Genomic DNA, 14,064 nt, shown 5'->3' with positions numbered 1-14,064 from the left:
CGCGTTTCGTCGATAAACCGACTCATCAGGAGCGAATATATTGTCTGTAAATAATAACAGATGTTTTAAATTTAAAAGCCCATGGTGTGAGAAATACTATACATAATGGATTTATATAGAAAAAAGAGGATCAAGTTCACAAAAACTTACACCCCATTGGAATGCCAAGCTCGAGTTATCCTGCTGTGCATAAGTCGCCACATCAAGCCTCCCCCGGGAGCTGAGGTGCAAACAGTCCACCCAGAGCATCAGGCCCACAATGAACAGCCCCCAGCCAATAGACAAATAGAGTAAATGCAGTATTATGCCAGTATTGGCAAGTAGAATCTATAAGATAAATAGAAGGTATTTTATGATAAAACCCGGTAGCACTGCCAAGCACCAAAGGAATGAAGTACATGAACAAAGGAGAGTGAGCGAGAGTGACGTGATGGTGCAAAGATGGAGCAGATAGAACAACCGACTGAAAAATGTGCAAAGAAGATTGCGTGAAAGTAAAACAATACTAGGGGAAAAAAGAAAGTATATATAGACCAAGGGAAGTGAAAGATAAACCAAGTGACCATATGAGAATCATGTTAAATGATGATCATGAAAAGTCATTATGAATATGAAGTGGAATAATGACGGAGATAGAAACATATGAAGAGACCATAGTGTATGAAGGTACCCCTAAATAACGGGAATCAAGTATATACGTGATATGGGGCAGGCAGTGCGAACCGGTCATCAAGTCAGCTGTAGATGGGGACGCCCAAGCCGGCCAGTCAAGTAGGACCCTAGAGAATAAAATGGCAGTCGTTGCAATACTTTCTGTCACACCGTATTTGCGCAGCGGTCTTACAAGCGCACTTTTTTTGGAAAAAATACACTTTTTTTAATTAAAACATAAGACAACAGTAAAGTTAGCCCATTTTTTTTTTATACTGTAAAAGATAATGTTACGCCGAGTAAATTGATACCCAACATGTCATGCTTTAAAATTGCGCCCGCTCGTGGAATGGCGACAAACTTTTACCCTTAAAAATCTCCATAGGCGACGTTTAAAAAATTCTACAGGTTACATGTTTTGAGTTACAGAGGAGGTCTAGGGCTAGAATTATTGCTCTCACTCTACCGATCACGGCAATACCTCACACGTGTGGTTTTCATATGCGGGTGCTACTCACATATGCATTCACTTCTGCACGTGAGCTCGGTGGGACAGGGCGCATTTAACTTTTTTTTTTTCTTATTTATTTTACCTTTTATTTTTTATTTTTACACTGTTCTTTAAAAAAAAAAATTGTGTCACTTTTATTCCTATTACAAGGAATGTAAACATCCCTTGTAATAGAAAAAAGCATGACAGGACCTCTTAAATAAGAGACCTGGGGTTAAAAAGACCTCAGATCTCATATTTACACTAAAATGCAATAAAAGAAAAAAAAAATGTTGTCATTTAAAAAAAAAAAAGGTCCGTTAAGACCTATGGGCGGAAGTGACGTTTTGACGTCGCTTCCACCCTGCAATGATATGGAGATGGATGGGGGCCTCACTCGTCTCCATACCAGCCAGGAGAAGGATCCGATTGACTCCGCCGCAACCGATGGCTCCGGTAAGCGGCAGAGGGCACCGGAGCGCGGCGGGAGGGCCTCTCTCGCTGCAGATAAAAGTGATCTTGCGGCGAATCCTCCACAGAGACCACTTTTATCTGAAAGCGGACCGCTCACTGAAGAAGATACCGGGGTTATGGCAGCTAGCTGCTGCCATAACAACAATATTCCTCTTCAAAGTACCGACGTAAAACTGCGGCAGGTGGTCCATAAGTGGTTAAATTCAGACACACTGCTTGCATTAAAATTACATTTAAATTAAAACTAAAAGGCAAAACTTTTTTTTGTTTTAGTTTTAGATGGAGTGGAGAGGGATTAGAATGTCTGCCAGGTTTGTATTGCTTTCTCTGTTGTCACCAGAACAGGTTATTAAGGAGAAATCTTTCAGTGGGGACACCAGTTTCAGTGACGCTGTACCAACAAGAAATTGTTTCAATCAACAATTGTTTCAATCAACAATGTGACACAGATAGAGAAAAAATAAAACATAAACAAAACAAAATCAAACTGGAAGGGGATTATATTCTCCCTTACTCAAATAAAAAAAAAATGCCTTTAGATCTACTTTAACCCTAAGCTCAATTTTGCAATTTTGACATGTGTTAGTAAACTGTACATTTCACCACAATTACTTTGTGTATCCTAGTTTTTTCGGGACAAATTGGGTTTTCTTTTGGTGGTAAATGGTAATGGATATCTCCTGATTTTTTTTTTTTTCAATCAAAGGAAAACAGGCTCAAAATAGTAAAAAGTAGCTGTATATTTCTTGATATTATCATAATTTACCACCAAAGAAAAACCCAAATAATTCTCCTGCTCCTGACAATTGCAGTGATACCACATACAGTGGGGACGGAAAGTATTCAGACTCCCTTAAATTTTTCACTCTTTGTTATATTGCAGCCATTTGCTAAAATCATTTAAGTTCATTTTTTTCCTCATTAATGTACACACAGCACCCCATATTGACAAAAAAACACAGAATTGTTGACATTTTTGCAGATTTATTAAAAAAGAAAAACTGACATATCACATGGTCCTAAGTATTCAGACCCTTTGCTCAGTATTTAGTAGAAGTACCCTTTTGATCTAATACAGCCATGAGTCTTTTTGATGCAACAAGTTTTTCACACCTGGATTTGGGGATCCTCTGCCATTCCTCCTTGCAGATCCTCTCCAGTTCTGTCAGGTTGGATGGTAAATGTTGGTGGACAGCCATTTTTAGGTCTCTCCAGAGATGCTCAATTGGGTTTTAGTCAGGGCTCTGGCTGGGCCATTCAAGAACAGTCACGGAGTTTTGTGAAGCCACTCCTTCATTATTTTAGCTGTGTGCTTAGGGTCATTGTCTTGTTGGAAGGTAAACCTTCAGCCCAGTCTGAGGCCCTAAACACTCTGGAGAAGGTTTTCGTCCAGGATATCCCTGTACTTGGCCGCATTCATCTTTCCCTCGATTGCAACCAGTCGTCCTGTCCCTGCAGCTGAAAAACACCCCCACAGCATGATGCTGCCACCACCATGCTTCACTGTTGGGACTGTATTGGACAGGTGATGAGCAGTGCCTGGTTTTCTCCACACATACCGCTTAGAATTAAGGCCAAAAAGTTCTATCTTGGTCTCATCAGACCAGAGAATCTTATTTCTCACCATCTTGGAGTCCTTCAGGTGTTTTTTAGCAAACTCCATGCGGGCTTTCATGTGTCTTGCAGTGAGGAGAGGTTTCCGTCGGGCCACTCTGCCATAACGCCCCGACTGGTGGAGGGCTGCAGTGATGGTGTACTCACTTTTGTTGCTAGCGGTTTAGACATTAATGGCTGTGTGTTGAGTTATTTTGAGGGGACAGCAAATTTACACTGTTATACAAGCTGTACACTCACTACTTTACATTAGCAAAGTGTCATCTTTTCAGTGTTGTCACATGAAAAGATAGAATAAAATATTTACAAAAATGTGAGGGGTGTACTCACTTTTGTGAGATACTGTATGTATAACCTAATAAAAAGAATAAAAAAAAGTTTACTATCATTTTAAATTTAAAAGGTTTAGAGTCAGTTAGGATTTGCCTTTACTTCCATTTTATTAATAAATAAAAAACAAAGTCATCCTGCTATTTAGTGATGTAGTGATCCATTGTCATTGTTCCTTCTTGTTGTTGGAGAAACTAACTGTACATAGAAGTGCAGAGGAGAGGTTTGGATTAGGCCACCTAGAGTGGTATGAACTGCTACATAAGGGTTTCCTGAAATAATAGGAATTATAATAATACACAGTACATGGGGGGGGGGGGGGGGGGCGGGATTGAGGACCCCACAGACCCTTCATGGGAAACTTGTCATAAAAGTTGCAAACCATGTGTGTATATATATATATATATATATATATATATATATATACACCACACAAGTATATAAATCCTAATAGTCCCCAATTTTATAGTGTAGTATTTAAAGTAGAAAAAAGGTCAACAATATCCAAAGCAGAGCAAACTGGGTGAAGGTACTGTAGATGTGAATTGTATAACAAAAAAAATATTAAATTGCAACTAAAAGCAAGTTTTTTAATTTTGGATAGAGTAAGGGAGGATTAGAACTCCTGTCAGTTTTTTTTTCCATCTGTCACCCATAGGGCAGGTTTTCCTTTGCTTTGTGTCCCATATCCACAATAGGAAGTGAGGGGAAATCCATGGCAGTAGGATCACTGGAACTAGTTTCCACGATGGAAGATTCCAGTTCTATTCCTCTTCTGGTGAGCACTCAAATGTTGGATTTTCACTTTCAGTGATAACAATCACCAAGACAAATAGGGAGGGTGAACCACCCTAATGGGGACACGGACTGCAATAAAACCTGAGAGTTTCTACTTCCTCCCTATTCTCTCTAAAAATAAAAAATGTTTTGCCTATACTTTAGGGCAAAAAGTATACTAACCATTGCAACAATCAAAATTAATTTGTCTCCAGGCTTGCTACAGTGCGCTGTTATATTGTTGGAACTGGATACATACTGTACATAAGTATGTTTTTCCTTACTATTTTTATTCCATCAGTAATGTCTACAAACTCTCAATAAAAAATGACACAACATAAAATCAGATTGGTTGTTATGGGTTACTAATAGACATGTGCGGTTCGTTTTGGTCCGAATTAAAATTTGGACGAATTTTCATTATTTGGAAATTCCAATGCATCCGAATTTCTGAATTAGAACAGTACCGAATTTAACCACTTAAGCCCCGGACCATTTTGCGATTCGGCACTGCGTCGCTTTAACTGACAATTGTGCGGTCGTGCGACATGGCTCGTAAACAAATTTGACGTCTTTTTTTCCCCACAAATAGAGCTTTCTTTTGGTGGTATTTGATCACCTCTGCAGTTTTTATTGTTTGCGTTTTAAACAAAAAAATAGCGACAATTTTGAACAAAACGCATTATTTTTTACTTTTTTGCCATAATAAATATCCCCAAAAAATATATAAAAAAACATTTTTCTTCCTCAGTTTAGGCCGATACGTATTCTTCTACATATTTTTGGTAAAAAAAGAAAAAAAAAACGCAATATGCATTTATTGATTGGTTTGTGCAAAAGTTATAGCGTCTACACCAGTGTTTCTCAACTCCAGTCCTCAAGGCGCACCAACAGGTCATGTTTTCAGGATTTCCCTCAGATCAAACAGCTAGAGAGTGATTCTAACTGTAGGGGGGCGTGGCCATGTGTGACACGACACTGATCACCGCTCCCGATTACAGAGAGCTGTGATCAGTGTCCTGTCACTAGGCAGAACGGGGAAATGCTTGTTTACATCTCCCCGTTCTTCCTCTCCGTGAGACGATCGCGGGTATCCCCGCGGACATCGCGCCCGCAAACCGCTTCTTAAACGGCAACAGGTACATTAATCTGCCTGTACGTTAGGGCTGCTGAAATTAATCGCAGCATCGATGCATCGCGATTCGGGTGTCCCCGATGCGGCATCGATGCATGCGACCTGAAAAATCGATGTCTGGCCCCGCCCTCTCCCGGGAGAGCGCTCCGTACGGAAAGCTGTTACTAGTGTGTGTATTTTCCGCTCATGTGACTCTCGGCCGCGCCTCCCTCCTCTGAGTCCCCTGATTTCAGCCCCGCCCACTGACTGGAGCTATCAGGTCAGAAGAGAGGCGGGCGGGGCTGACATCAGGAGAGACGTGAGAGGAGGGAGGCGCGGCCGAGAGTCACATGAGCGGAAAATACACACACTAGTAAAAGCTTTACGTACGGAGCGCTCTCCCGGGAGAATTCCCTGCTCAGGAAAGATGTGACAACCGACGGAACACCGGCGGCTGGAGTGGAGATCGGGGGGAGATGGTGAGCAGGCAGATCGCCCTGCTCATTACAGGTTGCCACCAGCACCGGCGGAGCAGCATGTAAGTACAGAGGGGGAGGGGGGGCGCTGTGACACAAGTCCATATCATACAATTGTCTTCTATGTGCATTCATCACACCACAACTCTGCATTATTGTCCCCAGTCTGTGACCATCTTCTGTACCATGTGCCCAGTCTGTGACCATCTCCTGTGCCATGTCCCCAGTCTGTGACCAACTCCTGTGCCATGTCCCCAGTCTGTGACCATCTCCTGTGCCATGTCCCCAGTCTGTGACCATCTCCTGTGCCATGTCCCCAGTCTGTGACCATCTCCTGTGCCATGTCCCCAGTCTGTGACCATCTCCTGTGCCATGTCCCCAGTCTGTGACCATCTCCTGTGCCATGTCCCCAGTCTGTGACCATCTCCTGTGCCATGTCCCCAGTCTGTGACATCTCCTGTGCCATGTCCCCAGTCTGTGACCATCTCCTGTGCCATGTCCCCAGTCTGTGACCATCTCCTGTGCCATGTCCCCAGTCTGTGACCATCTCCTGTGCCATGTCCCCAGTCTGTGACCATCTCCTGTGCCATGTCCCCAGTCTCTGACCATCTCCTGTAGCATGTCCGCAGTCTCTGACCATCTCCTGTAGCATGTCCGCAGTCTCTGACCATCTCCTGTAGCATGTCCGCAGTCTCTGATCATCTCCTGTAGCATGTCCGCAGTCTCTGACCATCTCCTGTAGCATGTCCGCAGTCTCTGACCATCTCCTGTAGCATGTCCGCAGTCTCTGACCATCTCCTGTAGCATGTCTGCAGTCTCTGATCATCTCCTGTAGTCATTTGGGGGCAGTCTGGAGCTCCTCTTTAAGTTGTCTGCACTGTTTACACTTTGCTACATGCAAGGAGTGTTGTCTTTTTTTTAAGAACAGATAAAATTAAAAAAATGGAGTTCTTCTGACTACTTAAATTTTTTGGATGAAAACCGCGCGCAGTAATCGTGATGCATCGTTAATCGTGGACCTGATAATCGTAATCGAATCGAATCGTGAGGCCAGTGAAGATGCGCACCCCTACTGTACGTGCCCTTCTGCTGACGTATATCGGCGTGAGCCGGTCGGCAAGCAGTTAAACGAATCCGAAATAACGAAATTCGAATTGGGATGACATTGGAATAGCTTTCGAATACTTTTCGAATAGTTTTCAAATTCGAAAACTTTAAAATAAATATTTCTATTCCTCTATTTTCTATTGTATTTTAATTTTTTTGGAAATTGAAAAACATTTCGAATTCGAAAACTATTCGAAGACTTTTCGAAAATGTTTCGAATCGATTCAAAAACGAATAAGCAAAACAAATCCGGAAAACAAATGAAATGAATTTAACTAAACAAATTTATGTAAATAACGAATCGAAACTAAACAAATGTTTTCGTTCTGCACATGTCTAGTTTACTAATTTTTTTTTTTTCAATGATGGGTAAATGATTTGTCTTGTATATGTTACATACTGGCTCCTCTTTCACTGTGTGGTTCCTTTCACAATGCTTGTCTAATAGATATCTTCACAGCCTGGATGGCCCAAGTTCTGGATTCAGACTTACTGACAGAAACATGGCAGCCCAAGGGGAAAGAGCTTCCATCGAACTGCTCCTTGCGATGGCACGTCTACACCATACGGAGGATCGCCCTGCCAAACCTTTCCTTCTACTCTCATAACGATCATTCTAAGTGGTGTGTTTCCAGGGCGTACAATGGGAGCTGGATATGCATTGGAGACCTCAATCGCTATCCTGAGCAGAGATGGAGAAGTGGAGGCTTCATTTGCACCCAGAAGGAGCTCATATTCAAAGCATTTTGGAGAATGGTCGCCTACTACACTGAATGTAAATAGAATGTTCATTTACAGGTTTAACTTTTGGACTTTGAAAAAAAAAAATACTTATTTCTTCCAAATGCAAATGAGAATAAAAGTCTGTTTAAGATTTTCTAACTTCTGGCCCAACACTTCCCCCACTCCTGAACACTGTTATAAAATAAAAATTGCATTTTGATAAATATATGCTGCTAAAAAATGTAGTTTTGTTTTATTTATGAATTTTTTTTTTTTTATTTCATGTGCCTTGGTCCTTTTTATTTCCAAGACTTCAACATATAGGCGTTTCAAGGCCTTTTATGCATGACATTAGCGTGACAATAAACAGTGAATTCTACTTCACAGCATATCTAAACCCCAAAACAAATGGTTAATGTATTGCAGTTTTATAGTCCTTACATGAAGTGGCTGTATTCGGTTTTAATTTTCTGGCTAAAAATATTTTCAAAAAGTACAAAAAACACACTGTATAAACAGGAAGAGATAGCCCGGCCGCCGCACACCTCCCCAGGCCCGAGTGATTAGCAGGTAAAAGCAGCCTTTAGCTTGATTTATCCAGACCACACCCCAGGGGTTGCCGAGCTGAAGCTGCTTTTATTTGCTAAGCACTCGGGCCGGGGGAGGTGTGCGGCGGCCAGGCTATCTCTTCCTATTTCTACAGTGTGTTTTGGGTCTGAATAAACTTTCCCCAGCCTGCATTATCACTGGTCAGTGGCATCCAACTCATCGAACCTTGACAGCCTGAGCGGGGACCCTTAAAGAGGAACTGCAGTTTGCTCACATAATCTGTAATAATGACATATTTGCCATTCTGAAGCTTCCCTCCAACCACTTTGCATATTATTTTATATATACTGTTATTCTGTACTTGCCAAATATGCTGCAGAAATCTCCCTCCTCTGAGTCTGGCTGCAACCATTTTAACTGAGGGCAGCTGAAGCTGCTGCCTGTTCACTTCCTGGATTTACACAGAGGCACACCTCCAGCTCTGCAGCTCTCATTGGCCCTCTTATGACTCTTCCCCCCTCTCTTCCTGGCAAACTCTCACAAGAGAGAGAGTTGTGCATGATGTCATAAGCCTAGGCTTTTTACCAGACAAGAAACAGGAAGTGTGCTGTATAAGGTATTTACTGGCAGAAATAAAATGTTTTACTATCCAAAGTTAAAACCACAAGGGCAGAAGATTTAATAGATGGAAAGATGAAAAAAAATTACTGAAGGTCCGCTTTAAGCATTCATCGCGGGTCACAGTAAGTACAGAAAATACCTATTTATCTTGCCAAAACTGAAATTGCCCCTATCACACGTAGCAAAAACAAATATGATCTGATGAAATGGCTGTAGTTTTTTTTTTCATTTTTTAGTTTAAACTTTCAATACATTTTTATCAAAGCTGTCAATTTATTGGTCAGTTTCAACTTCACAATTGTCTGAGACCGGTTCACACATGTCCAGGGCAGCCGCGGTGCGGTTTTGAAAAGGGTCCTCTGTGTTTTTGGGTCCAGTTCAGACACTTATTCAGGCAAAAACTCACACCTGAACTGGTGAACAGAAATGTACCAGACTCCAGACTGCAAACCGCAGCCGGACATCTGTGAACCCAGCCTGAATTCTGGTGGTCGATCAAACACATAGTTCATTTGTTTCAGGTGATTGTTTGCAATCATATGTGTTTTTTCCTGTGTGGAAGGAAAGTGGTTGAAATTCTCAAAAAATTGGCTTGTGTAAGGCCAGCTTTCTTGATATACTATACAAGACTGTAGTTTTCAATTTCTCCCACAAGATGGCAGTATGATGACAGTGAACTATAAATATTCAGTACACTGTCATTACTATTCTGTGAATATCTGGGGTTTCTTTCTAGCTAAGGTGTAGGAGTTTACTGCATGGATGGGGTGAATCGGCATTAATCAAACTACATTATGCTGCTACAGGCCCAAATCTTTGTATCACATTACTATTCCTTCCAAACAGTTCATCAAAGCCCTGGAGAGGGTTCAAATATCTACAGTGGGGCAAAAAAAGTATTTAGTCAGCCACCAATTGTGCAAGTTCTCCCACTTAAAAAGATGAGAGAGGTCTGTAATTGTCATCATAGGTATACCTCCACTATGAGAGACAAAATGTGGAAACAAATCCAGACAATCACATTGTCTGATTTTTGAAAGAATTTATTTGCAAATTATGGTGGAAAACAAGTATTTTGTCAATATCAAAAGTTCATCTCAATACTTTGTTATATATCCTTTGTTGGCAATGACAGAGGTCAAACGTTTTCTGTAAGTCTTCACAAGGTTGTCACACATTGTTGCTGGTATGTTGGCCCATTCCTCCATGCAGATCTCCTCTAGAGCAGTGATGTTTTGGGGCTGTCGCTGGGCAACACGGACTTTCAGCTCCCTCCTATGGGGTTGAGATCTGGAGACTGGCTAGGCCACTCCAGGACCTTGAAATGCTTCTTACGAAGCCACTCCTTCGTTGCCCGGGCGGTGAGTTTGGGATCATTGTCATGCTGAAAGACCCAGCCACGTTTCTTCTTCAATGTCCTTGCTGATGGGAGGAGGTTTGCACTCAAAATCTCACGATACATGGCCTCATTCATTCTTTCATGTACACAGATCAGTCGTCCTATATATCCACTGTCCTATATATATATATCTCTATATACTATATCCCCCCATATATACCCAGATATAGAGATGTGACCTGTGTACTCTCTGTATATACTATATATCCACTGTCCTATATATGTCTCCATATACTATATCCCCCATATATACCAAGATATAGAGGTGTGACCTGTGTACTCTCTGTATATACTATATATCCACTGTCCTATATATATCTCTATATACTGTATCCCCCGTATATACCCAGATATAGAGGTGTGACCTGTGTACTCTCTGTATATACTATATATCCACTGTCCTATATATATCTCTATATACTATATATACCCAGATATAGAGGTGTGATGTGTGTACTTTCTGTATATACTAAATATCCACTGTCCTATATATATCTCTATATACTATATCCCCTGTATATGCCCAGATATAGAGGTGTGATGTGTGTACTCTCGGTATATACTATATATCCACTGTCCTATATATATCACTATATATCCACTGTCCTATATATCTCTATATACTATATCCACCGTATATACCCAGATATAGAGGTGTGATGTGTGTACTAGGCATGTGCAATTCGTTTCGTTCCGAATTCGTTTTTTAACGAATTTCGACAAATTCCTTAATTCGGGAATATCCGAATTAACGAAAACTTGTTTAACGAATTTTTTCCGAATATTCGTAAATTCGATAAAATTGGACATTCGTAAATTCGGGCATTCGTACATTAGTAAATTAGTGAATTCGTAAATTTGTAAATTCGAAAATACGGAAATCTGAAATAATAGTTAACTAATAATAACTTAACTATTAGTAATTACTAGTAACTTTTAAATTATAGGTATTGTAATTTCCTTTAAAATTTGGCTGTTAGTGAACGTAACACATACAAATTTATCCAAAGTTATGAATGATCCGAAAAAATGGAATGGAACGTAATGAATTAATAATAATAAATAACAATAATAATAACAACGTTTTATTATTATTATTATTATTTATTATTCATTTGTTCCGTTCCATTTGTTTAGATTCAGCATTCGTTTTGGATAATTCGTAACTTCGGATAAATTCGTATTTGTTACGTTCACTGACAGTCAAATTTGAAAGGAAATTACAATACCTATAATTTAATAGTTAGTTACTATTTCAGATTTTTGAATTTTCGGGTTTTTGGATTTTCAAACTTTGAATTTACAAATTTCCGAATTTTCTAATTTACAAATGTACGACTTTACGAATTTACGAATGTACGAATTTACAAATGAACAAATGTAAAAATGTACGTATGAACGAATGTACGAATGAACGAATGTTCGAATTTACGAATGTACGAATGAATGCATTTACGAATTTACGAATGAACGAATTTACGAATCGCGATCATAACGAATGACCCGAAAAACGGAAAAAAAAATAAACGAAAATGAACAAATTTTTTGGCTGTGCACATGTCTAGTGTGTACTCTCTGTATATACTATATATCCCCTGTCCTATGTATATCTCTATATACTATATATCCACTGTCCTATATACCTCTATATACTATATCCACCATATATACCCAGATATAGAGGTGTGATGTGTGTGCTCTCTGTATATACTATACATCTACTGTCCTATATATATATATACCGTATATACCCAGATATAGAGGTCTGATGTGTGTACTCTCCGTATATACTATATATCCACTGTCCTATATATATATCTATATACTATATCCTCTGTATATACCCAGATATAGAGGTCTGATGTGTGTACTCTCTGTATATACTATATATCCACTGTCCTATATATATATCTATATACTATATCCTCTGTATATACCCAGATATAGAGGTCTGATGTGTGTACTCTCTGTATATACTATATATCCACTGTCCTATATATATATCTATATACTATATCCCCCATATATACCCAGATATAGAGATGTGACCTGTGTACTCTCTGTATATGTACACTCCAATGTCCCCAGTACAGTCTATGACTGAGCCCAGGAGCTGACACTCCAATGTCCCCACTATAGTCTATGGCTGAGCCCAGGAGCTGACACTCTAATGTCCCCACTATAGTCTATGACTGAGCCCAGGAGCTGACACTCCAATGTCCCTTATAGTCTATGACTGAGCCCAGGAGCTGACACTCCAATGTCCCCTATAGTCTATGACTGAGCCCAGGAGCTGACACTCTAATGTCCCCAGTGCAGTCTATGACTGAGCCCAGGAGCTGACACTCTAATGTCCCCAGTACAGTCTATGGCTGAGCTCAGGAGCTGACACTATGATGCCCCCACTATAGACTATGACTGAGCCCAGGAGCTGACACTCTGATGTCCCCACTATAGTCTATGACTGAGCCCAGGAGCTGACACTCCAATGTCCCATATAGTCTATGACTGAGCCCAGGAGCTGACACTCCAATGTCCCCTATAGTCTATGACTGAGCCCAGGAGCTGACACTCTAATGTCCCCAGTGCAGTCTATGACTGAGCCCAGGAGCTGACACTCTAATGTCCCCAGTACAGTCTATGGCTGAGCCCAGGAGCTGACACTCTAATGTCCCCACTATAGTCTATGACTGAGCCCAGGAGCTGACACTCCAATGTCCCATATAGTCTATGACTGAGCCCAGGAGCTGACACTCCAATGTCCCCTATAGTCTATGACTGAGCCCAGGAGCTGACACTCTAATGTCCCCAGTGCAGTCTATGACTGAGCCCAGGAGCTGACACTCTAATGTCCCCAGTACAGTCTATGGCTGAGCTCAGGAGCTGACACTATGATGCCCCCACTATAGACTATGACTGAGCCCAGGAGCTGACACTCTGATGTCCCCACTATAGTCTATGACTGAGCCCAGGAGCTGACACTCCAATGTCCCATATAGTCTATGACTGAGCCCAGGAGCTGACACTCCAATGTCCCCTATAGTCTATGACTGAGCCCAGGAGCTGACACTCTAATGTCCCCAGTGCAGTCTATGACTGAGCCCAGGAGCTGACACTCTAATGTCCCCAGTACAGTCTATGGCTGAGCTCAGGAGCTGACACTATGATGCCCCCACTATAGACTATGACTGAGCCCAGGAGCTGACACTCTGATGTCCCCACTATAGTCTATGACTGAGCCCAGGAGCTGACACTCTAATGTCCCCACTATAGTCTATAACTGAGCCCAGGAGGTGACACTCTAATGTCCTCACTATAGTCTATGACTGAGCCCAGGAGCTGACACTCTAATGTCCCCACTATAGTCTGACTGAGCCCAGGAGCTCACACTCTAATGTCCCCACTATAGTCTATGGCTGAGCCCAGGAGCTGACACTCCAATGTCCCCACTATAGCCTATGACTGAGCCCAGGAGCTGGCACTCTAATGTCCCCAGTACAGTCTATGGCCGAGCCCAGAAGCTGACACTCTAATGTCCCCAGTGCAGTCTATGACTGAACCTCTAATCTTTATCTTTTTGAACCTTTGCCAGGAAATACGGTGTTGTCGGAGTGTGGGGAGTCATGCCATGCTCCAGTGAGATTTCGGCAGACCTTCGGAGAAAGGTGGCTGAAGCCTATCAGTCTGGACAGGGTTACACCGCCTTTTCCAAGGCCCTGGACCTCAATCGGACTACGGT

General features: G+C 41.4%; 1 protein-coding gene across 1 annotated transcript in view; it reads left to right on the top strand.

Moving 5' to 3' along the window:
- The window catches only part of DNASE2B (deoxyribonuclease 2 beta), a 61,660-nt gene extending 53,668 nt beyond the window's left edge, over positions 1-7,992 (top strand). The window contains exon 6 of the mRNA XM_073593644.1: positions 7,482-7,992. Within this exon, the coding sequence (XP_073449745.1) occupies positions 7,482-7,816 (335 nt within the window). The 3' untranslated portion in view covers positions 7,817-7,992. The remainder of the gene's footprint in view (positions 1-7,481) is intronic.
- The last annotated feature ends 6,072 nt before the right edge of the window (positions 7,993-14,064 follow it).

This window comes from Aquarana catesbeiana, linkage group LG07, assembly GCF_042186555.1.
Source record: "Aquarana catesbeiana isolate 2022-GZ linkage group LG07, ASM4218655v1, whole genome shotgun sequence".
Taxonomy (NCBI): domain Eukaryota; kingdom Metazoa; phylum Chordata; class Amphibia; order Anura; family Ranidae; genus Aquarana; species Aquarana catesbeiana.
The sequence above is the reverse complement of the archived record's forward strand: the minus strand, read 5'-3'. Positions and strand labels throughout refer to the sequence as shown.